At 36.9% G+C, this 24,179-nt stretch overlaps 1 protein-coding gene across 2 annotated transcripts in view; it reads left to right on the top strand.

The window, feature by feature from the left end:
• Nucleotides 1–1,993: 1,993 nt before the first annotated feature.
• Nucleotides 1,994–24,179, top strand: part of MS3_00010352 (uncharacterized protein) — a 33,954-nt gene continuing 11,768 nt past the window's right edge. For both annotated transcript variants that reach the window (XM_051218716.1, XM_051218715.1), the window contains exons 1-11: nucleotides 1,994–2,196; nucleotides 2,234–2,444; nucleotides 3,894–4,071; nucleotides 7,474–7,591; nucleotides 9,783–10,183; nucleotides 10,269–10,458; nucleotides 12,238–12,408; nucleotides 13,442–13,595; nucleotides 14,432–14,597; nucleotides 16,067–17,335; nucleotides 18,192–18,508. In XM_051218716.1, coding sequence (XP_051071042.1) covers nucleotides 2,079–2,196; nucleotides 2,234–2,444; nucleotides 3,894–4,071; nucleotides 7,474–7,591; nucleotides 9,783–10,183; nucleotides 10,269–10,458; nucleotides 12,238–12,408; nucleotides 13,442–13,595; nucleotides 14,432–14,597; nucleotides 16,067–17,335; nucleotides 18,192–18,508 — 3,293 coding nt within the window. In that variant the 5' untranslated portion in view covers nucleotides 1,994–2,078. The remainder of the gene's footprint in view (nucleotides 2,197–2,233; nucleotides 2,445–3,893; nucleotides 4,072–7,473; nucleotides 7,592–9,782; nucleotides 10,184–10,268; nucleotides 10,459–12,237; nucleotides 12,409–13,441; nucleotides 13,596–14,431; nucleotides 14,598–16,066; nucleotides 17,336–18,191; nucleotides 18,509–24,179) is intronic.

The following is a 24,179-nucleotide window of genomic DNA, read 5'->3' as shown; positions in this document are numbered from 1 at the left end:
GGTAGTACATTTCTTACCATAGACTCCACTAACTGCAGGTCATGTGCATGTCTTCTAGCAGGGTTGTTGTCTTTCGACTCCTCTAGATTCCAAATAATTAAACTAGGGAGGGGTTTAGCTTCTTTTGAAACTGTGTTCACAGCTTTCGACCGTGACGTTAGATCCTGTATTTTAACTACTGGTATCTTACGATTAGATTTTACCTTAACAGAGTCCTGGGAGTCGAGCGAGTGACTCACAACAATGTTAGACGAAGCTTTACTTTGGGACTTTGGCGGATTGGTCTGAGAGCCAACCAAAGACTTATCAAGTAAACAGTCATTAGTTTTAGCTGTTTTTCGTACTCTTCTGCGTTTTCGCGTCATCCATTTTCCATTAGTCGAAACATCTACATTAGAACAACTCGGGACAGTAATTGTCTTATCTGGATCACTAGTCGCAGCTGTAGCAATATGGCCACCAGCGTCTAACGAGGTGTCACTCACTGATCGTTTCGGGGAAAAACGTTTAACTGCGGGTCACACAGGTAGATGTCTGGCTTGCGCCGTGACAGCACTTACGACACTAACGCAATCTTCGCCATCAGTACCAATGTTACCAGTACGGGCCTCATCAACCTCCTTATTAGCTAACATCGGGAGGCTAACTGCTTCCTGGATGAGTAATGTTTTGCTCGAGCAACAAAGACTACAAAGCCAATGAGAGTTGGGTTTTGAGCACCTTTTATATGCAGTGGGGCTTAATCGGGTGCACATCTTATGGAACCACTTATTACACTCATCACATTGCATCCCTTTCTCCGCGGTAAATAAGCAATATGATTGTCCGCATTTATGAGCAGATCTAGCCATCTTGAAAATCAACTACAACGGTGACGCAAACAGGATATGTAAAAGGATTTTCAAACCTTAATTAAATAAATCAATTAAAAGTCGACCAAGTATGCTTCGACGCAATAAATACACAAAAGCAAAATCGAAACACTCAATACAATATCACTTCAACTGGGGTAGATGCAATTAAAGTGTAAACAGTAGTTTTGATGCGTAATTTACGACCGAAACAGTTGATTAACTCAACGAGAAACAATACCACTATCCTTTTAAATAGAGCGCGAAAAGTTAGTCCCCTAAAATAATACTAGTTCTCGGTCAGCTAAGTGACCTGAAGGCGTATCATTACTACGCCCGCACAAACTACAAGGTAAGAAAATCAATAAAAATAAAATATACCACAATAAGAAGGTAGGTAATAAGTGAAGAAAGAGTTAAATACTTCTATGAAGTTAAATTGAGAATTAACCTTTCATCGAAAGTTCCCACCGATTCCTGTCACATCGAATCCCAGACACAAAAAGTTAATTACAACGTAACTTCCATTAAGTCGAGAACTCTGTAAAGCAATCTAATGTATTGGCTTACTATATACTATCCAAATTAACCCGTCTTCTGTAATCATATTATATGGAGATGAATTTTGATTAGATATGAGAAGCACAGCCCGTTTCCACTTGTTTTAGAAAGATCACTAACACAAATACTGATAATTTATTGCAACTCAATATACTGATCATAAGGGAGTGACCTGATTTATTCGTATGTACTTCAATCTCTACTGTTTCAACGGAAACTAACGTAGTTATCTGCTCTCTTAAAATCGAGTCTCATCGGTGCCATGATGTGTATAAGTTGGTAAGTATAAAGAAACAGGATTTCTCTATCAATGTACTAAAGGCATGTATTTTGAACATAATCCAAGGTGCCAAGGATGACTTTCAGCCGGTAGATCATAAGTTCATATCCCGATCCAGCTAAATCATTCAAAGCAGGCGAGTAGAATCATCAGCCCAGCTCAAAGCTGGGTCTGTTACATTCCTATTATCTGTACTATTTCTGAATAATTTTCATGTTTTTCTAATCGTGCAAACTAAGTTTTTTACGGACGAATGTTTTTCAAACAATTTTGTAGCCTAGCTCATTGCTGTCTTATTTAGGTTCGCGTGAATAATCATGTAAGTTTCCTCGAAGCTGCAGGTTTCGCTCAAGATGGGGGAAATGGTCTGTGGATATCATAAATAGATGGATCGTCCGATTTTCAAGTTAAGCTATCGGCTTGTTTTTCTTGTCACATTCTTAATCACATTCGGTAGCTGTTTGGATTCAAATTCACCTACCCCCTCATGTCTTAGTATGTCAGGTATGGTAATCCACTTTATTATAATTGCATTCCTTAGAACGATCGAAATGGAATAGATCTTTTCACTTTAACAACCAGGAGCTCCGTCTAAAGTTGGAAGTCACAAACCGATCGTCGCATTGGATTGTCAACTACATATTTGAGATATTGGCACGTGAAAGACTTGGCTATCAGTTTATAGAATTTGTCAAACAGGATATGGATCATCCTAGACTAGCAATTAGTAGATTAGATTGCAAAGATTCTAAGTAAGTGGAAAAGTATGTGATTGAGTCTTGATCTTTAGTTTTGTTTTCTATGCGAATTCACCGTACACGGTCATAATGAGATTGTGCGTAACTCAGATATTAGGGTTAAACGTATTTATATGTCCGATGAGTGTGAACATCTCATGTGCTCAGGATTTTGCTAAAGAAATGTATCGTCATGAATTTAAATTCCAACATCGTGTTTCTTTTTCACTAAATCCTAAACAACACTTACTGGTTTGTTGCACAACCGACTCATGTTCCTATGTACATAAGGAGTGTAACTATATATATTGGGATACATGTGGTGGAAGAACGTAAAGATACCACTTTCTGGCGTAATTCACCGAAAGAATATTTGAGTAATCCGGTTGTTTCGATAGTAACTGGTTGACAGAAGACGTACCCGGTATTTGATAATGGGTCTCCCCGAGCACTGATAAACTGCGTGATGGACATAAATGTTAAGAGTCTTTAAGTGCCACGTGGTAAGGTCATATGGTACTTTAGAATACTGTGTTCATAATTCATGGGTAAATGATGTGTAGCTCGAGATACCTGGCGATCAGAATTTACAACCTACTGTTTTAATTGTGAAAGGCTAACATCGTTCTTATTTTTTAATAGTTGGTACTTGCTGACATTTGTACAGTAGAATTTTATGTACATCCACTTTTTACACCACAAATTGCTTAGTCCATATACATTCGTTGCGATGTTCTCCAATTACAAGAATATTTCATGCGCATAGGTACGCGTCAGGAAAACAGTTGTGTGTTGTGCAGATTTCCAAGTTTAAATTTCACTTCCTGCAGTGCTTACACCCTGATAATATTGTTAATCCCTTTGCAAAGTGAATTTCAAATTCATCGTCATTCATATCTATGCCTAAGCGTTTCAACGATTTTGCGAATTTTTTGGGACGCGTTACAAAATCTAACATCGTTTATTTAAGTTACTGACAACTATTAGTTCCTGAAGTTCCTTTTGAACTTAGTACTTTGAAAGGCTAACTGGATAACCAGTTGTATGAGCCTGTTCAGGTTTCAAGCTTCTAGTAAAGAGGATTGTCAGATTATTGTGTTAGTAGTCAAGTAGATGCATACGTATTTGGGTGCCCTTCTGTACAAATGTTGTGTTTAAATAAAATCAGGTGTAAAAATTTTGTTTCTAAGCTATCTGAGCATGTGAAAAACTTTCTTCATATACTTGTTGTGTTAACTCATATAAATAGTTAACAGAAATGTAATTTCCGTTTGGTTTAACACAACCTTGATGATAATTTCCATATGATCCGTTGCTGATTATAAGTATTGTCCTATGATTTCACACGAACTGATTTTTCCATTCTTTTAAATGAATTATCCCTGATGCTTTGTATCCTAGTTTTGAATATAAATACGAACTCGTTTGTTTTGTACGTGAATACCATGGAATTGTTATTTTCAGCTGTTACAAACTACCAGATGTTCACATAAATCTTGAATTATGGCTATCTTTGGGAACGATAACAAGTTCTTGGGTCCCAAATAATAGAGTGATCGATAATGGACCATTAGGTCCAACTAACCGATGGGCTATTTCATCAAGGGAAGAGTTTATGTCACAGGTCTCGGCATTGACAGAGGTTTGTTGTGTGCATTAATTTTACGTTTTACGTCTTGGACGTAATGTGGTATTTTACAGCAACTAAAACGTTTAAGATGTAATTTAATACTACTTTCTATTGGGAACACTTTTGATATCTTTTTATGATTATTTCGTCAAACTATATCTAAATCAAAACGTTTTGGCAGTGATGCTCCAGAATTATCCAGTTATTTTGAAATCGTGCGTGGAACTTTTAGCTGACTTCATCGTTCGTACTTTGATTCATGTTAAACAACAGACAAGTATGGCGATAACTTTGGAGTCTCAGCACTGTTGCTTGTCGTATCTCAAAAATCTGTATTTAAGATCCTAGTGAATCACCGCAGATTCATTCACTGTCTGTCTGTTCGTAAAATGTCCTATGTGAGCCTTCTCAGGACCCTATGGAATCACCATTCAATCTCTCTATTATCAGCTACACTGAACACCAGAAAACGGTGGTATTATATATACCAACAGACGAAGTGGTTTCACCAGAGCAAGAATGAAGTATCATGAGAAGCAATGACTTTCTTAATCTCCACTGACGGTTTGTGGCTCAATTAAGTAATGACGACGATCTGCGTCCAATAGATATTTTGATGCTTGCTATGGACTTCAGTACTCAGGTTGGGGGTCTACGGTTCAGACGAAAGTCGTTTGCATTATTGTGCACAAGACTATCACTTTCTGGAGCACCTGTCTAGATTTTGATTATGCTCTGGTACACGCCAGATTCATCTTGCGTTTCAGTCGTCAACACAACTAACACCTTGATATGGTGGTTGGGATTGCTTATCGTGATAAACTCATCTAGCCATATTGGATGGAACACTCATTCTGTTGGGTCTTACCATTTTGGGAAGGTCGGTTAGAGAGCGGCAAATCTCAAAGCTGCAGCGTAATGTCCGAGGACTAAGTCATACCGTCAACTGTATGGGGGGTATTAAGCCAGTTAGATGTCTTCGTCAGAGTTAGCGTCTACGGTGACGCTGTCTTCTCGCAACGAATGAGTTGGTAGAAATAACCACGTGAGCCAGTTTGAAAAGACCATACCTAATCTGAAGCGTTGGAGGGCCTCAAGATCTGATTGATTACCTAGAAATAGAAAAACAACCAATATTGTGTCGATGCTGATATCGGTATTACCTTTAGTTCAAACTAGAAAGTCATTTGGCGTTTATGCCGGTATACTGTCCGTATGAGTTGATTTCTAATTGTATTTGCATTAGCAGGTTAACCGAAAGAACAGGAATATAACCGTGAAGATTAAGAGTTCCAACTAATGTTCCAGTTTGTTAAGTTTGACAAGGTTTATTTAGTTACGGGGAGATTTTCTCGACCTCATTATTGTTTACCCGTGATAGGAACTAATAAAATTTTTAATACATATGAATGGTTTTCAGAAATTCATTTAATACGTAAAATTGATGACAGTTGTGGGAATTTTGAACAGATGACTAACAGTTGTTTGTTAAATATGAGTAGATCCATGAGAGACATGCTCTAAACTAAGTGTTTTGGTGTACAATAAACCAATTATTTATATATTTACCGGCTGATGGTGCGTGCATACAATTTAGTTGCAACTATGGAGTTTAGCATAAGACATAAAACGATTTATTTGAAATAGAGTGATTAAAAATTGTTAAAATCGGCAAAGCCCATGATCCACAAACACAGGTGATGTGATGTTACACGATGCTTTCGGCTAAATAGATCTTTACAAGGTGATAATTCGTGAGTGATGCTCATGTGATTATCAGGAAGAACGTAAGTTGTAACCAAGTGGAGTACAACACCAAAATGTCTAAATCGACAGCCACTGTTAGCTGGTTTAAGAGTAAGTTGAAAAAAGTTCGCGGTGGCCAATGTAAAGTCGGTGATTCTTGGTCTGACTATTTTAGTACGTACAGGCTATAACTGCGATTGCTGGACGGAAATGTGTGACATGGCTCAAGATCTGTATTCATTCTTTGTCTTATTCTAGACATTGAATCTCAGTATCCTTTTATACATACAATTTTTATTTCGTCTTTTTGAACCACATTAAGTGTTTTTACTTCCTCATTATTCTTGCTACTCCAGTTGTTTTGACTTCTTCAAAATTGATCTTTTTAATTTCGTTTTGTCGTGCTAATACTATATGATAACTTACTGTCGACTCATTGTTAGGATTTCTCTTATTACGATTAACTTACTGTTATTGCTTAGTATTCTTTGACACAACTTCACTCGACAAGTCCCCGAATCAGAACACAATTGAACAGGAACGTAATTATATAACATGTCTGGATGGAAGTATTAATCACAATAAGAAAAACATATTTATAATTTTCTTATAAGAATATTCTAGTCACCCGGGGATCCTATAGCTCTGATTGGTTAAGAAATAGCCAATCAGCGTGCCCGTGCCTCCTGCACGGGACGCTTTAATCGAATTTATATCCCACTAACACATATAATCCAAGACTTGACGTTCATTATAACTGACTGACCTAAATGAATTATTGTAAAAAAAAGTTATTTCATGCACATTATCATTCGAATATCATTCAAATATTGAGTTTCACTAGGTTCCATGCAACTTGATACTGATTGGTCCGTCCTGAAAATATGGGTAAATTCTTCATATGTACAATAATAGTAGTATTTGATTGTAGATGTCTTTAAAGCGTGACTGTTATATAGAGGTATCAAAACGAGTAATTCTGACAGTATACATATATAGTGTAAACATGATAAGCCGACTAATGAGACTTGTCTGACCATGTGTCACACACGTCTATCTGCTACCTACCTTGATAAACAATGCCAGCTAGCGTAAGAGTAGGCTGAAAAATAATGAGATAAAGCAGACCGAAACATTAAACTGGTTTATTCAATCGAAAGGCAAATGTCTTCGGTTCTTATGCGTTCTACGGTGAATACTAAGATTCGGATGACAGTACTGTCAATTCGAGAAAATCAGAGAACGATAAACGTACTATGTTTAAATGAAAACAAATCGCCACACTGCTTACTCGCGTAAGGATTTTTTTTGTTGCATTGTTTGCACTCATGCATTTTTTTCCTTAGATTCTCAAATAATGTGCTATTAAGTTCAATTTTCAAACGGTTATTAAAACTTAAGTTTAAATGGGATTTGATGTTAATGATTGGTGATCGCTCCTGTATAAAATGACCTAGTAGTTTAATATCCGTGACATTCATTACTGTTTTTGCAGCTTTATTCTAATTTTTAGCCTTCGGTATGTAAATTCTTAATTTTGCTTCGAACTACAGGGATATTCATATTTTGTTATCCATTCATCTAGATAACTTTTACGTACTGTGCATTTTCCAGTTAACTTTCTTTACAAAAAGCTTAGTTAAGATTAATACATCAATGTTTTTACAGACACAGTCTGATTGTCGTGATAAACATGGACCAACTAATTCTCAAATTCCATTATCACAAACTCGATTTCAATCAAAATGTGATCTGGATATGTGCTATGCTTCCAAATTCCGCAATGGTAAGATTATTTCTTTCAGTACTGTAGTATTTATTAAACTTTATTATAGATCAATATCCTTCGTTCTTCCGAGTAAATACATGGACAGGCAATTATAAACTAATCTACTTCTATTACTCACTATTTATTCGTAATCTAATTAAGTCCCATTAGTTGTAAACAGCATTTTGAAAAGACAACTATCTCTCCTAACTTTACTGCCACTTGGTAAAGTAATACCATTGATGCGCTGCATAATTGTTGTCCTGAAATATAGCTCTATATCTTACTGACACCACAGTTGCTGTAGGTTCGTGAACGTCGAGCGTTATTTCTGCCTTCTCGTGGCGGGGGTGTTGTTTACGAAAATGAGAGGACGAAAAGCGAATGTCCGGCGCTATAACCGGATTCCAAACCAATGGTGCACATGGACTCCAGTATCCTGAAGGAACAAATGGCGTATGAACCAGTTGTTGGTCACCGGCTTCCATGGGACTGCATCTCCTTACGATGCTTCACTGCCTTGTGGATCAGGCCTTCAGGTCGAAGGCTCGGGGTGTGGCCCCCTAAGAAAACCACCTGCTTCGGTTTGGGCACCCGGGAAGTATCACAGCCCTCACACATATCGAATGAGATTTGTGTGGCGCATATGTATTTGGTGCCTCCTCGTACCAATATCTTTGTGTTAAAATAAATAAATAAATATCTGATGAGACGTGTTTCTTATAAACACCAAACTTAAATCAACTTATATTACGAGAAGAAAATCTGACATGATCTGGTATCAAATTGAGCTGTAAAAAGATTAGTTATATATATATATATTTCGCGATTCTCCAGGGCCAGTTTCGTTTCGAGCACTGGCTTGTGATATTTTAAAGAATGATTGTTTCAAAACAACAGCGTTAAACTACTGATCTGAGTACATAAGTAGTAAGCTCATCTGACACTTATTGTAAGGCTACTAAATTCATCTAATATAAACAGAAGCAATAAATATGTCAATTATTGATGCCTTACTCCGAAAGCTGCCAGACTATTTCCTCTAAGAACACCAAAACATTGGAGTCGTGATTCAGTGGCTAATATTATATCTCTTGACCAGTGGCCAAAATCACGTAACAAGCCACTAATCAAAATTCTGATTCTAATTTGTTCTATTAATTACCCTATAGCTTAGTGTATGTGACTTGGCCAATTACACGCCCGGCCAGCACCATCGACGTTGGGTCGGCAGCCCTCTGTTCGCTTGCTCAGGTGTCCAGCATTTATGTATCTACATTTCAAACAGACGTTATTTATATACAAACTCAATGGACTGCATCACACCATGAAATGAATAGTAATAATTATACATGAATAAACCAAAGTGGCTATGATAGGGGAGATTAGATAACAAACTGGAACAAATTAGGAATAGTAAGTCGTATGACAATAGTTCGTGAGTCAAACGAAAGCTTATGATGAATGGGATATGTAAGCAAACTAACTAGCCAATAGAATTGCAATTAATAATAGTCTGAAGAAGTCAGTTTCAACTTTCACAATACCTATTTCTTCAAAACAGTTAATGCGTTAGAATTTCGGCCACCAAGCTCAAACCCCTTTTCACTTGCTTCAGTTTGGGACCTATGTAGCCTTCACTCATTGTGTGTGGCTCATAAACAAGTATCTGATGAATGAGTTGATTATTTATTTTTATTATATAAGTCTAAACTCGAAATATCCACCCACGTGACTTTAACGTTAAGAGCTACAAAGTCTCAACTGAAACTATCTGAATAAGTCTCTTTGTAATAATGTTAGTTTGTAGCTTGTTTTGAGTTAATATTGGGGTTCATTTTCGACCGTAAACTTGACTGATGTTGTACATTTAAACAAGCAATTATTATTATCAGTTCGGCTCTATCTGTTCTTACTTTTGTGATTAACATTAATTTCTGTACTAAAGTGATTTGTTTTTAATCTTCAATGTCTTACGAAAAGAATTTTGTCGTTGATATACGCTTTACGGCCACTGGACATTAACATCTGATTTTGTTTTACCAGGAAATACTGCAGTCTCGTAACCTTGAAATCACTATCTCAGTTACCAGTAATTTTAACACCCCGAAACATATCTTGAGACATTTCGTAAAGTTTGGTATAATCTTTTTTTATTTTGAAGTTTCACTATAATTTTAATTATATTTCCACATCATTTATTTGTTAGAGTTCATCCGTTATTTCACTGGATCAGAAATTCCATCTAAAGAGTTTGCACACTTTCCAAACTTACACTCTTCATCTTCTGTCATGTCAATTATTAATTGGTATCCACATGAACTTGGCTCTCCTCCTTTACCTTCGGGACTACACTTTTTGGGGAAGAAAAGCATTTTAAACTCAACAGAAATAAAAACTGCGCTTGATAAGATTTATCACTGTAGTCGGCAATATTCAGGCACCTTATCCTACCTTCAGAATTCAAAGAAGTCATCTTTTTGCCAGTTTGAGTCACAGCAAGCTACAAAATTATCATGGGCCAAACTAAAGAGCACTGTGCCTCTCATTTATCAATTAGTTGACCGGATGCATTTTTCCCAGTCGGAGTATGAAGATCTACTGAAATTAGTAAGTGCTTTTCTTAGTAGACTGAATTTTGCTAGGCGAACTTTGAAAAGCATACTTTCATTTTTCCTTTAATCAATATTTCCAGGCTAACAACTTAGATCCGAACTCTGGCCAGGATCTACAGTCTCAGTATAGAGATATTGCTTGCAAATGGCTTCGTTTGTCTCCGACTCGTTGGGCTTCGTGGACAAAAGGTTGGAATAAAAAGCTAAATCTTACGGTTGCCGGACTTTTCGCTTTCTATGGGAAATGGGTAGTTTCGAATTTAGACCATGGTAAGAGTTTCTTCATTATACTCAGTCTTCTTCCATCCTAGTCGTGTTTTTTTTGTTAAATCACTGTCAGGTCACACCTTGAAGGTGAAGCTGATACATTTAAACCCACAAATTATCACCAATGTACCCAGTTTTATACAAAATATATCCGATTATTATTTGTAAGTTTCAGTTCAAAAACTAAATAACTGTAATTAGAATAGACTACTTAAGTTTCAGCTAAGAAGTTTTTATTCGGTAGTTGTTTTACATAGTTGACAAGAATTTCATGTGGTTCTTTATTTTGACGTTGTAATCGAATGTTGAGGAAAATAACGATGCTTTCCAGGTTTATGCACCAGCTTGTAAACCACATTTAGTACGTATGTATTTCCGGTGCTACTTAGTTCACTCCGGCGGAAGTGGTTTTTAATCTCGTCACTTGATAATAGAGAAAATATAGCAAAGACAGATGAGTCATATCTTTGGTTATGATTCAAGTCAAATGCTATGGTTTTTAACAACTTTTTGCACTATTTCCTTAGCATTATTTCCCTATTTCCTGACATTTCTGTTACCAAATATAATGAACACAATTAATATGAATACAACACTTGATGTAGGATTACTTTTAGTGCAGATGCTATTAGTCAGTACAGATGATACAGTATTGCTGGGATACAAATATAAATACCGTTTTTATTATAATTGTACGGCTTGCTTTTCTCAACAGAGGGGACATCTTAAAATTTGAACAAGCAATTAATATCAACTTATCATTTTTCTGCTACATTCAAGGATATTAAATGTTGTTTCGACAATTCCCATTTTTTGTGCGTTCGTCTTCATCGTTTGTATTTATAACTCCTTTATTAACAGTTTATATAATTTACTGACTGTTACAGTGATCTAAATTCAACATCTAAATTGACTATCTCAAACTTGTATTCTCCAGACATTTCAGTGTGATGGTATATTATACTTTAAAATTGTTTTTACCAATATTTCCCACCAAGATTCAAAAGATTTTAAATGCAGTCACTATAAACCCAGCTTTTGCTCTTACTTAAATGGCTTTCTTCAAAGTGGACCTTTTATATAATTTTTTTCTTGGAAGTTGGTCGTCCAGAACAGTAATATTTTGTCTCAGTGGTGGATTAAGCGTACTGATTTGACATCTTAATAAGTAATTATATCTTGTTACTTCATAATGTAAGTATTAAGCTTTGTAGTTATTATTATCATCCCGATTATTGACATAATGTAACCGGTTTCAGCGTGTTAGCACTCCAACGAAGTTCATTGCATACATCATTTTCTAGGTAATATGGCAATTGGGTTATTATTAAACAACATGATGATCCACTACTATTTAAAACTGATTGACATTTTGAGTTACAGTGTGCCATACCGCTACGAATTAAAAAATTAATTTTTTCTGAGAATTAACTTTTTTTAGAGAAGTCTCAGTCAAAATTATTGCATATTTATATTTCCGTTAATGAGTTACAGCGAATCTCTAACTATGAATAATCACCGCACTTATTAGGCTTTATAGTTTTAAATCCTACTTGTTAGCTAATCATTGCTTACACCAAGCAAATGTTCTAGGTAATTCTTCTATAGATTATGGTGAAAAGTATGCACGTTTCATCACAGTGACATTTTCAATTGACAAATTCATGATCACTCCTTAATAATGACATTACTTATGTCTTGCCTAGTCATAAATGTATTTGATGAACCTTTGGTATTCAAATTACTCATTACATTTCCATATTTTTCAATTATCTTTCATAGTTGCTGAACAAGCTATTAATTTTGTCAATCATAACCCTGATTACTTTAGCAATACTGAATATGCATTGACGCTAGACGTTCGTAATCTTACCTGTTCTCAGGACGTTGTACTAAACGATTACTTTGATTTACTGACAGCTTCAAAAAATAGGAAAATTATTGGAGTGATCGGCAAGTAGATTTTTTTTCTGTTTAATTTTATGTGAAATATACATCTAATTACCTATTTGTTGTCATATGGCTCAATTTTTCCTTTCACTTTTATCGGTTTGGCGGCAATTAATAATGCTTGTATTAATACACTGTTTTGTGCTTTGAAGTACTTCTTGTTAGTTTTTTTTATTATTGCAAATTACACCATGATCTGTACGTTTCCAAGACATCACAAGACATCATTAGTCTTTCATGAAAATAGGCGCATTAGAATGCTTGAACGGTATTTCCAAATGTTGTGGTAGTTGCAAATAAACAGCTGCAATAAAGTTGTGTAACTGACTATTATAGTGGTTCAAGTTGCTACATTCTCTATCAGTACAAAACGGGAGATATTACAAATAAATAAAGCACCAGTAAAAGTTCAGTAAATAAAATTAATTTGTTCAGGTAAAATAGAGATTAGAGTAAATAGGTCTGTTGTGACTGATTACATTATATCACCTATCCGAAGTACCGTGTTTTGTCGGAACTCATTCTTAAATAAACAGGCGTTCACTATTTTAACTGGTCTCAAATCATTTATGGTTATGGTAGTCTTCTTTTTAAGCGTATCTTTGTTTTTACGTCATAGATATTTGTGTTCGTTATCATATTTATTCTTTCTGATTAGTTTTGGTAAAAATAATCATTACTCTATGTTCCTAAAACCATTTTTTTGTAAGTAAACCCAAAAAAATTCAAACGCACCCCACACTGAGAAACCCTACATAAAGTAAATCACAGTTTTGAGCAGGATCAAAAACAAGGTAAAATGTCAGATTTGACACCTGAACAATTTTCAAACCATAGAAATTAAAACTTGTCTGATCAGTATTTAAAATATCCGGTTGTTGAAACGGTTGTTTACACCATCTGGTTCTTGAAACCATTTACCTTATGCATAAATTATTAAATTTTCTTGTCACTTAGATTGCTTTAGTTCCTTTTAGATTGCTTGAATTTACAACTATTAAAATGATCCGTATATCACTTGTTTTTCACAAACTAGCTGCTCTGTGTTCGGATTCAATAGAACCAGTTGTTGAGGTAGCTAACATGCGTCGCCAGATTGTTGTTAGTCCAACCGTTGAATCAGTCCGTTTTGCAAAACGTCATCAGTATCCGTACTTTTTTCGTACTGTTCCATCAATGACACATGTGAGGTATGTGGTTCTAGTGAGTGTTATTCAACCTAGCTTTTTGTACACCTGGTCAAATCATATCGACTGAAATTTGATTACATACTCTAGGCAGGTTTTATGCACAGTTCAACTAAAAAGCCTATCGACGCTATTCATAAAAATTTAACAAGGTGTCTCTTATCTTTTTCAATCTTTTGCCAAAAAGTTAGTCACGGTTACTAAATATCTCAATAAAACGCTTTAAGGGCAATGACGTAAATTTAAACTTATCATTAAATATGACATCTTAAGATATGATTCTTACCCAAGTACGAACACAAACTCGGTTAACACCTCCATAGAATACTGAACAAGTAACTTTATCGTCTAAACCTGTAATCTACGACAAGAATTTTTTACTCAGCATTACTTATCTAGTGTAAGGTACATTTATTGAGTAGACATTCCATTCACAGCCGGTTGCGGTAAAATTTGGTCCGGTCATTCGGGTAGTATTTTGAGTTTTTTAGACATTGAATGTGATTCAGTATCATAAAGAAACCTGTACGTAGTTGCTGTATTGTAATCAATACTGCTGTGTATTTGATTAGCGTTTAGAGTGATTTTAGCTCTCACAATACATACTCGTGTGTACCTTCATTTGTAAGGGCAGTAAACCACATATATAAAACTTCATTGTCACCTCACACTTAGAATTAACTAACGTACATTTCCTGTGCATATATACTACTAAAAACTTGTTTTCTTTTCACTGATAGGTGTTATCGTGTATTTTACATTCTATTCCCTTTTTTCTTTATTACACATCGCGAAATATAATCAGGAAATTAATTTGACTGTTTTACTTTTTTGTTTAGCTTAATCTTGATTAGATTATTCAGTAGTTGGGGTTGGCGTCGTGTTGCTGTGTTTCGTGAAGACGATCACTTCTTTGATCCTTTGATTTTTCAGTCGAATGGTATAGATCTTATTGCTGACTTTGTAATGAAGGAAAATCAACTCACATACGTTACTGTACATCAAGTATGTCATTTCCTCGAAATATAGTAGATATACTTAAAGCAAATTTTATCCATTGGATTTTAAAATCTCATTTTGTGATTTTTTTTTTCACTAAATTATTAAATACAATAAATAGGTCAACTCGTTCTTCAAGTACACTTGTATTTGAGCCACACGAATCATCAGAACTAATAGTACAACCTGTTTCCCTAAACTTATATAGACGAAACGGGATTTGAACTCGGGACCAAGTAACTAGAAATCTAACACCTTAATCATTTAGCTAATGCTAGGATCATTAAAATTACCTTCATTAAGATTCACACGATAAACAAAAACTATTATAACCTTAAGTGATTGCGTTAATCGATGGAGTATTTGTTTTTTAAATTTCCTGAAACTCAGACAATATGAAGTGCGAATATAACTTCTGAGAGCAGAGGATGAGATGAAATTTTGAAAAAAAATTTGTACATAGACAAGTGATATGTTTTAAATGTGACCCACCATGTACAGTTTTATTTGTTTATGCTAAGGTAAACTTTTCGTGTATTTCAGCGTATAATATTGTCCACTTAATCTGGCCAAAATGAACTGTACAAAGTTGGGATCCATAATTCAATGACCATATAATATATTAATAAAGGTCAAATTCACAGTAAAAAGGAAAATATAGTCTAGTGTTTCCCACAATTTCAAGTTTTCTCTTTATTTTATTGTGGATGCATGAACTCAGTGGTATACATAAAGTTAACTTTTGAAAGATTAATTACAAAAATAAGCTGTTTTTTTTTAAAAAAAACCGATGTGACGCATCTCAAGGATATTAAAAGAAATGTCAACTATGTTTACAATACTGTCTAACCATTTCATCGTCTCATAAATTCAGTAGTTTCATCTTCGACATAGGGTCAAGGGTCTTTCTGAGCTTTGCTTTAGAGTTTGTTTGAGTTCAGGAAAGAATCGCTGACTTACCGAGTTTTACTGTTAGTAATTAATAATATTATGCTTTTCAAATATTGGATTCTGTTATCAGTTGCTGAAACAAGTGCATGATCTCGGGAAATGAAAAGTACAGTATAGTGTTACATTCAGTTTTTAAAGCAAAATTTATTATTAATAATAAATAATCCAAGTGATTTAAGTAGATTCGGTTTTTGGAAAATGTGTTTTGCTTTTGTCCATACAATAAAAATTTTAAAGTTTCAAAACAGGTTACCTATTTCATTTATCCAGTGAAATTCAGAAAAGTTGCCCTCACTTTTATAAAGGAAGTCAAGGAAAATTACACTAGGATCACCACTAACTTTCATTCTGAAACATGTCTGATAACGTCTGAGTCCACTGAACTGCACTATCTCCAGGACCCTAACCGAGGTGTCGAACGTTTTACTATAAAATGGCATTGATTCTATAAACATTTTGATGATAATTTTTTTGTCGTTTACTACGTATTTGACAATGATAGTAGTTAATTCCAATTATTTTAGGCTTTGAAACTTATGAACGATCGTACTAGTCGTATCTTCATGGTTGAATATTTTGCTAAAGGTACAGCCATCATATTATGTGCTGCATATCACTTAGGAATGCATTTTGATGCAGGTTATGTCTGGTTTCTTAATCCTTGGTTATCAAGCAATTGGTGGCAGGCACCTGATGTGCATCCCAGAGAATGTACTCATGAAGAAATGCATAACATAACTTCGTGGACTTTTACGGTTGGACATCAATTGATTATGGAACCATTGGCTCACAAATTTATGCCTCCTTCATTTAACGATGTGAATTTATTTGCTTTTGACTCATCGTCTCATAAGCAACAGGGCACTGGTCGACGATTCCGTCGGTATTCAACTCAGTATGCACAAGATTTGCGGATTCGTAAATTCAAGCATCCCTTATTTAATGGTCATTTTACAAATAACTATGACGATTCACCTTCAGATTCCGAGTTACAACGTTCAGTTTTTAATACGAAGAGTGAAGACGTTGAGTACGTTCATTCTTCTCATGATTACGCAATACATACATATGAATCTGTTATTGTTCTAGCTGCAGCACTTATTCACTTATTACATCAAAATCCAAGTGCTATTTCCGTTTTTGAATCAATGTCAGTTGCGGAGGCATATCGAGAGTTAGTTTTTGAAACAGACTTTAGATATACTATTTCGTCAAGATTCATTATGGATGATTCTTTTACAAATCCAGTTATTTCATTGGACACGGGTTTCCACTATGTATACCGCAAAGATGAAATTAAATCAGCTTCTCAATTACGTTTTAATAATTTAAATGAGCGTGTTGCTGATTTTTGGCTTCTTAAACAACATCAAATCAATATCACTGTTCCCATTGTATTATGGAGTTTAGACCAAGAGTTTATAAGCGACGATAATTCTATGCCTTTGAGTTCTTTAATGGATGCAGCTGATCTGACTAACTTAGCGGCTTCTGAGCGTTTTGCCCAACTAATGGGGGAACGCTGGATTAACGATGTGAATTGGGGTAATAACGATGGACCACCTGATGATGGATCAGAACATGACGATGACTGTGTGTTTGGATTCGTAAGCAGAATTTTCGGTGTGAATTGTACTGGTTCTACTGTGATCGCTACTATTTCGATTGTGCTCTCTGTAACAGTATTATGTTTAATCCTGTTTATTGTTTACTATCGACGCAAACTAAAGAAAACACAATTAAGAATTCGTCAACCATATGAAAACCTTTGTAATGAACTAAAAGATATTGATGTAAGTACACGTCACTAGTGAATCATTTTGTCATTTAGTGTACTACTATCTTGATCCTAGCTACCGTTTGTTCATGTTAAAACTCATCACTGAAGGTAAATACCAAGCACCTGTGTAATTGTGATTTGATAACTTTTAGTATGCAGTCGGTCATACATACTACACATTTTTCTAAATAGTTTTTGTTCAGAAGTAAGAATTAAGATTTTTATCTTTATCCATTTATCTAAACTGCTTCGGTTTAAGAAAACATATAGAGAATATTAAAACCACAGAAACATCCTCAAAGTATTCTTCCCAAACGATTCAAAATGCTTCAGATAAAACTCTTCCGTCCTATCACATAGGTTTGAATATTTATATCGATTCGCGACTGCGTTTTCTGGGGTATTTTTTTTAGCAAGTTATGTTACATAGCGGTACAACAACGTGTAATATTCACAATGAGCAGGTTGCTCAAAAATTAAATTTTCATGTGAACTATTTCCAGATTGTTAAAATACATAATTACTACTCGTGTCACAGAGTATTGAAATGTATAATAGTTCTTAATTCTCAGTTACATCTCATTCTTCCAATCTATGCCTGAATTTATCCCAACTGTTGATTACTCAGTTGTTCCTTTTGTCATGAATGATAGGAGTAAGATTCGCACAACTTTGTGTCACGTAAGTTCCCCAGTGATAGTCTTTTATAAGTGAATAAAAATAGAAGAGATGTCATGATTTAGTAAATATCTATAAATCTTTAAAACGAGGTTAGATATTCAAAGTTTTCTTTTTTGTCCTAATCAGTTACTTTTCACTTAACTTTGTAACTATAATAAGTCTAGTTCCGTGTTTCTTGTTACGGTCAGGTTCCACCTGCCGACATAGTTTTGAATCGTCGTGTTGGTCAAGGAGCATTCGGTATGGTGTATGGCGGTGAAGCGAAACGCAATGGGCGTTGGGAAGCAGTAGCTGTTAAAGTGATTGGTAACAAAGCTACATACGAAGGTAAAACAGATTTCCTTTCGGAAGCAAAACTTATGAGAAGTCTAGACCATCGAAATGTTGTACGTTTAGTTGGTATCTGTTTGTATCCGAAGGAAAATCATCTTTATTTAATCATGGAATTTATGCTAAATGGTGATCTGAAGACGTATCTTCTATCTCGGCGTGTTTTAGCTCAACAGTACGTTTAACAGCACTGTAAACTTTTCACTTTTGATGACAGTTGTTGATTTTATACCTACTGAAAGGTATGCTAACTATACGAACATATTCGTTCCCAAAGTATGCCTCTATTCCCTATCCACTGTATTCCATCTGTCGGGTAATATATTGGTACTACTACTTCACTGATACCTTGACGTGGTGGTCGGGCTTGCCTATCGTGATAAACCAATCGGGCTGTATTGGCTGGAACAGTCGTTCCTCAAGGTCCTGCCCTCAAAAGCCCTAGTACATCCTAGGGTGGGGAGAGTCCGCTCTCCCTCGCGAAATGCTGTCACATGGCCACGCGTGTACGACCACTGCCAAGGATTTCCTACTCACTGCCTTCTCGCGGCGAGGTGTTGTTTACGAAATTGAGAGGATGAAAAGCGAATGTCCGGCACTTTAACCGGGTTGGTGGACATGAAGGGTCTACCTAGGGGAGTTGGGAAACCCTGCTTTCAAACCAAAGGTGCACGTGGGTTCCAGGATTCTGAGGGAACAAATGGTGTGTGAACTAATTATTGGTCACCGGCTACCATGATACTGCCTCTACTGATGTTGTTCCACTGCCTTGTGAATGAGACCCTTAGCTCAAAGGTTCGGGGTGTGGCCCTTTGAGAAAACCATCTACCTCGGTCTGGGCACCCGTGCAGTATCACAGCCCATATACAAATCAAATGACTTGTGTGGCGCATATGTATTCGGTCCCTCTTTTGTACCAATATTTAAGTTTAAATAAATAAAAAAAAATAACACGAAATCTCACAAAATGTCGTATGTGACCGACCTCAAGAAGTTGTCCGTTAGGCCCTAATGTCACACTCCCAAGTCCCTAAGACCACTTCTTTCCTAATTTCCTTTTCACGTACCTCTAGAAAAACCCATCCACAGTGTGGGCAACCGGGGAGTGATAACCGTCCTCATACATCTAACAGCATACAAGTTCAGTGTATTCGTAGTCAGTCTTCCTCTTTCATTTCTATTATCCCTCCTACATCGATTTTTAGCTCTGAACTTCCATTGTGGTGGAGTTAGTGAAACTATAAACAGTAATAGAAAAGATTAGGGTTTCAGGGTGTTATTCAAGGAGTATAATGCAGTGAATAAAATTTCGAAAGAAAAAAAGGGACATTAAGAATTCAGAAGATTAGAATTTGGGAGAACATAAAGGGTGGATGCACTTGCACCATTGCAAACGATTTTGAGCCATGTCATTCAGTGTCTATAACCATCCGTTGCTATCTCCCAATTATATCAACAGATGGAGTTTCACTAATTCAGTTGATCTGCCATCCTTATCTAGTCTCAAGATTCGAGCAATGCTCGAATACTAGTCACCTACGGATGTTCTCTACTCTTACTGGCCATGTTTCAGTGCCATAATGTAGAACTGAAAGAACTGCTGCGCAGTAAACTCGTCCTTTGGTTGATAGACGGATATCTCGCCTACGCCATAAATGATGCACGTAGGTAAAAGCTAGTCGAGCCTTCTGTATCCGTGCTGAGATTTCGTCACACACCAGACCACAAGGGCTAGTGAGACTCCCAAGATAAGTGAAGCGGTCGACACGCTCAACTACTTCACTCCCTACCATTAGTTCGGGTGTCAATGCAACCCAATCCTCAAGCAGTATTTTGCATTTCGAGGGAGAGAATCGCATGCCGAATATGCTTGCATTGTTGCTTAGAGTGGTCAGAAGACTGCATTTTGTCAGCACCTTCACCAAATAAAACTGTCATCAGCATATTCTAGGTCAAAAAGTGAATTTCCCGATAAAAGTTCAACTCCTGGAAATTTAGATGAGGAAAGTGTTATCTCTAAAAGTACGTCGACGACAAAACCAACCAAGAATAGAGAGAGTGGACAGCCCTGACGAACACCACTTGACGTAATCAATTCTGATGACAGTTATCCATAAGCTCTCACTCTACCAGTTGTGTTCGAGTAGAGAGCCTTTATAAGGTTAATGTACTTCTTTGGTACTCCTTTCAGTTATAAACACTGCTATTGAACCTCGAATACTGGCTTATGGTCGAGAAATACTTCGATTGTGGGGCGTCTGAATGTGTGTCTGTGTTCTAGAACCTGACGTAGTGTGCATATCTGGTCTATACAACCACGTCCAGATTGAAAACCAGCCTGATTTTCTCTAGTCTGCTCTTCACGAGCTTTAGTTATGCGTCGAAGTATTATTGAAGCTAATATTTTAGACACCATATTAGTCAAGCTTTTTCCTCTGTGGTTGTCATTCAGGTCGACTGGAGATCAATTAAATTTCATTGTTTTCCATTTCAAAATGCCTCGATAAGTGTACTTATTTCCAGATTGTTCGAAATGTATGGAGTGAATGCACCTTATTTTTCAGATCAATAATGCTTTTCACTGGTCTGTTAAGCTTTATGAAAGGGACTAATTGTTTCAGATCCTGTTAAACCTGCACTTAATCCGTCAACTTAATTCCGTTTTCTTAGTACGACACGTATGTTGTCAGCAAATCAGCCTGAATAACATTTATCAGGTATATTTTAGTTATTACATCAGATGTAATGTTCACTACTACTCTGTTATCACTTCAAGAGGTAATTATCAATCTCTCTCGCTTTTTACATAGAGTCCATTGTGTTATATCCTAGTTAAGGTTACATTACTAGTAACGTCTGAAACCTATTAATGGACTAATATTACTAATATATTCTTATGGTGTAAATATTCAGTAACTAGATTATGTATATCTATATTCCCCTTGTTATAAGCTTTATTTCGACCTATATATTATTATTGTACGATTTACTGTTCTTAAGCTATGTTCAGTTTATTGACTACTGCCTCTCACATTCACAGCCACTTTTTGGCTTTATTGTATATGAATGTTATTTCCTATTTTATGCTGCATTGCGGTTTGTTTGTTTGGTATATAAACCCAGTATGTTTGAAATAAATGATTCGCATAGTGGAGGCTGTTATTGGCATTCTGGACTCAGCTGGACGGGTTAGGCGAGTAACGGACCAAGATCAATGTTCAACAATTCAGACGTCTAGGACGTTATTTCTAGCAGTGTCTATGATGAAGTTGAAGAAAAATTAAGATAGTAGACAGCCTTACCGGACACCACTTGGAGTTGTGAAATCAGATGACAGTTCGCCATAAGTTATCATTTGACTGGTAGTGTTCAGGTAAAGAACCCTCACATGGTCTGTGTACTCCGGAGGTACACGTTTCAATGACGAACACTGCCACAAAAAATCTCGGTCTACAGCGGCGAATGCTGCTTTTAGGTCAAGAAATACTATCATTGTCGGTTGCCGATAAGCATTCCTGTGTTCTGACGAATGGTGAATATGTAGTCGATGCGGCCACGACCAGGTCTGAAGTCAGCCTGATTTTCTCGGGTTTGCAGTTTACGGATCTTTGTTAGGCGTCCGATAATTATTCAGGCTAATATTTTAGATGCTATATTAGTCACCATACCTCACGGATTTCTGTCTCCAGTGGTAAGGCCTTTTGAAAAACAGAGCTAACACGTTGAAACCTTCCCACGAAAAGGCCGTGCGCGGCCGTCCTCAAGCAGTTGTTCCTTGGGCTCTGCAGTCACATTCCCAGATCGTTAAGGCCAACACTAATCCGACTTCCCTTTCAGGTTCCTCAAGAAATACCCTTCCATGGTGTGGACAGCCATGAAGTGACATCAACCCTCATACCCGTAAAAGTACTCTAGACCAAGTTGGTCACAATCAAATCCTTCCTACACCTACTAATAACTCTCTTATCTCCATGACTAATCCTCCTCACGTCTCTTTATCACCTCGCACCGCTAGGACAAACGATTTGAGTACGCGGAACGTTACTCCTGGTATCCTGAAACCACTCTCTAAACTACATGTAGGAGCATTTGACGTCCAAACACTGTGCCAAATAAAACAGCAGGCTTCCTTAGCTAGGACATTAGGATCTCGCGCCATAAATGTGGGCTGCGTCTCCGAAACGCGCATACAGGATCCGAGTAGCGTCATTCATTTGACCTCACCATATCAAAATAAAGGGTCATCTCGCTTCATGCTTTGTGTATCTGGAAGCCTTGATTCTGCTTCCCGTGGCCTCGCTGGTGTAGGTATAGCATTGAGTCCTAGAACAGAACTAGATCTCTTAGACTGGATCCCAGTAGATAGTCGTTTCTGCTCCGTCCGACTAAACGGAACAGTAAGAACTCAGAAAGATATGGACACTCGCCGTTGCCTCTTCGTCGTCTCTGAATACTCTCCCACTGACTGCAGCGCAGAGTGAGAGCTTATGGATAACTGTCATCAGAATTGATTACGTCAAGTGGTGTTCGTCAGGGCTGTCCACTCTCTCTATTCTTGGTTGGTTTTGTCGTCGACGTACTTTTAGAGATAACACTTTCCTCATCTAAATTTCCAGGAGTTGAACTTTTATCGGGAAATTCACTTTTTGACCTAGAATATGCTGATGACAGTTTTATTTGGTGAAGGTGCTGACAAAATGCAGTCTTCTGACCACTCTAAGCAACAATGCAAGCATATTCGGCATGCGATTCTCTCCCTCGAAATGCAAAATACTGCTTGAGGATTGGGTTGCATTGACACCCGAACTAATGGTAGGGAGTGAAGTAGTTGAGCGTGTCGACCGCTTCACTTATCTTGGGAGTCTCACTAGCCCTTGTGGTCTGGTGTGTGACGAAATCTCAGCACGGATACAGAAGGCTCGACTAGCTTTTACCTACGTGCATCATTTATGGCGTAGGCGAGATATCCGTCTATCAACCAAAGGACGAGTTTACTGCGCAGCAGTCCGTTCCGTCCTACTTTATGGCAGTGAAACATGGCCGGTAAGAGTAGAGGATATTCGTAGGTTACTAGTATTCGATCATAGGTGTCTTCGATATATTGCGCGTATATCCTGGGACCACCGAGTAAGCAATACAGTTGTTAGGAAACGGGTACTAGGTAAGGATGGCAAATCAATTAATGAAGTAGTGAATCTTCATCAGTTGAGATGGCTGGGACACGTGTTACGTATGTCCAACGACCGACTGCCTCGACGTGCGATGCTCAGTGTTATAGGAGTAGGTTGGAAGAAAGCTAGGGGCGGCCACAACAAAACATGGCACAAGTTCATGAAGTCACTGACAAGTGGACTGAGTCATGTTGGTAGGTGTAGACTACCTGGTTGGGGACCGCGAGATGATAGCAACCGATAGTTAGAGACCCTGAATGAGATGGCTCGAAATCGTTTGCAATGGCGCAGGTGCATACATTCTTTGTGTTCTCCCAAATTTTGATCTCCTTATTCCTCCTTGTCTCTTTTTTTTCTCTTCCCAGATTTATTTCACTGTATTATACTCTTTAAGTAACATATCCAAACATTAATCTTCGTGATTACTGCTTATACTCTCATTACCTCTGCCACTGCGGGATTTGAATCGACCACTGCATCTCTGTGCTAATGTGGTGTGGCAACTCGAACCGATGTACGTACGTACGTACGAAGTTCTACGTTGTTACTGACTGACTGATTATACCATTTACCATTCTTGGATTATGCCCTGTCTATTAATCACTTCCGCCCACATTCGCAGCCACATGTGACCAAATCTTTTACGAATGTTATTTCCTATTTTATGTTACGATG

This window comes from Schistosoma haematobium, chromosome ZW, assembly GCF_000699445.3.
Source record: "Schistosoma haematobium chromosome ZW, whole genome shotgun sequence".
In the NCBI taxonomy this organism is placed as follows: Eukaryota; Metazoa; Platyhelminthes; class Trematoda; order Strigeidida; family Schistosomatidae; genus Schistosoma; species Schistosoma haematobium.
The sequence above is the reverse complement of the archived record's forward strand: the minus strand, read 5'-3'. Positions and strand labels throughout refer to the sequence as shown.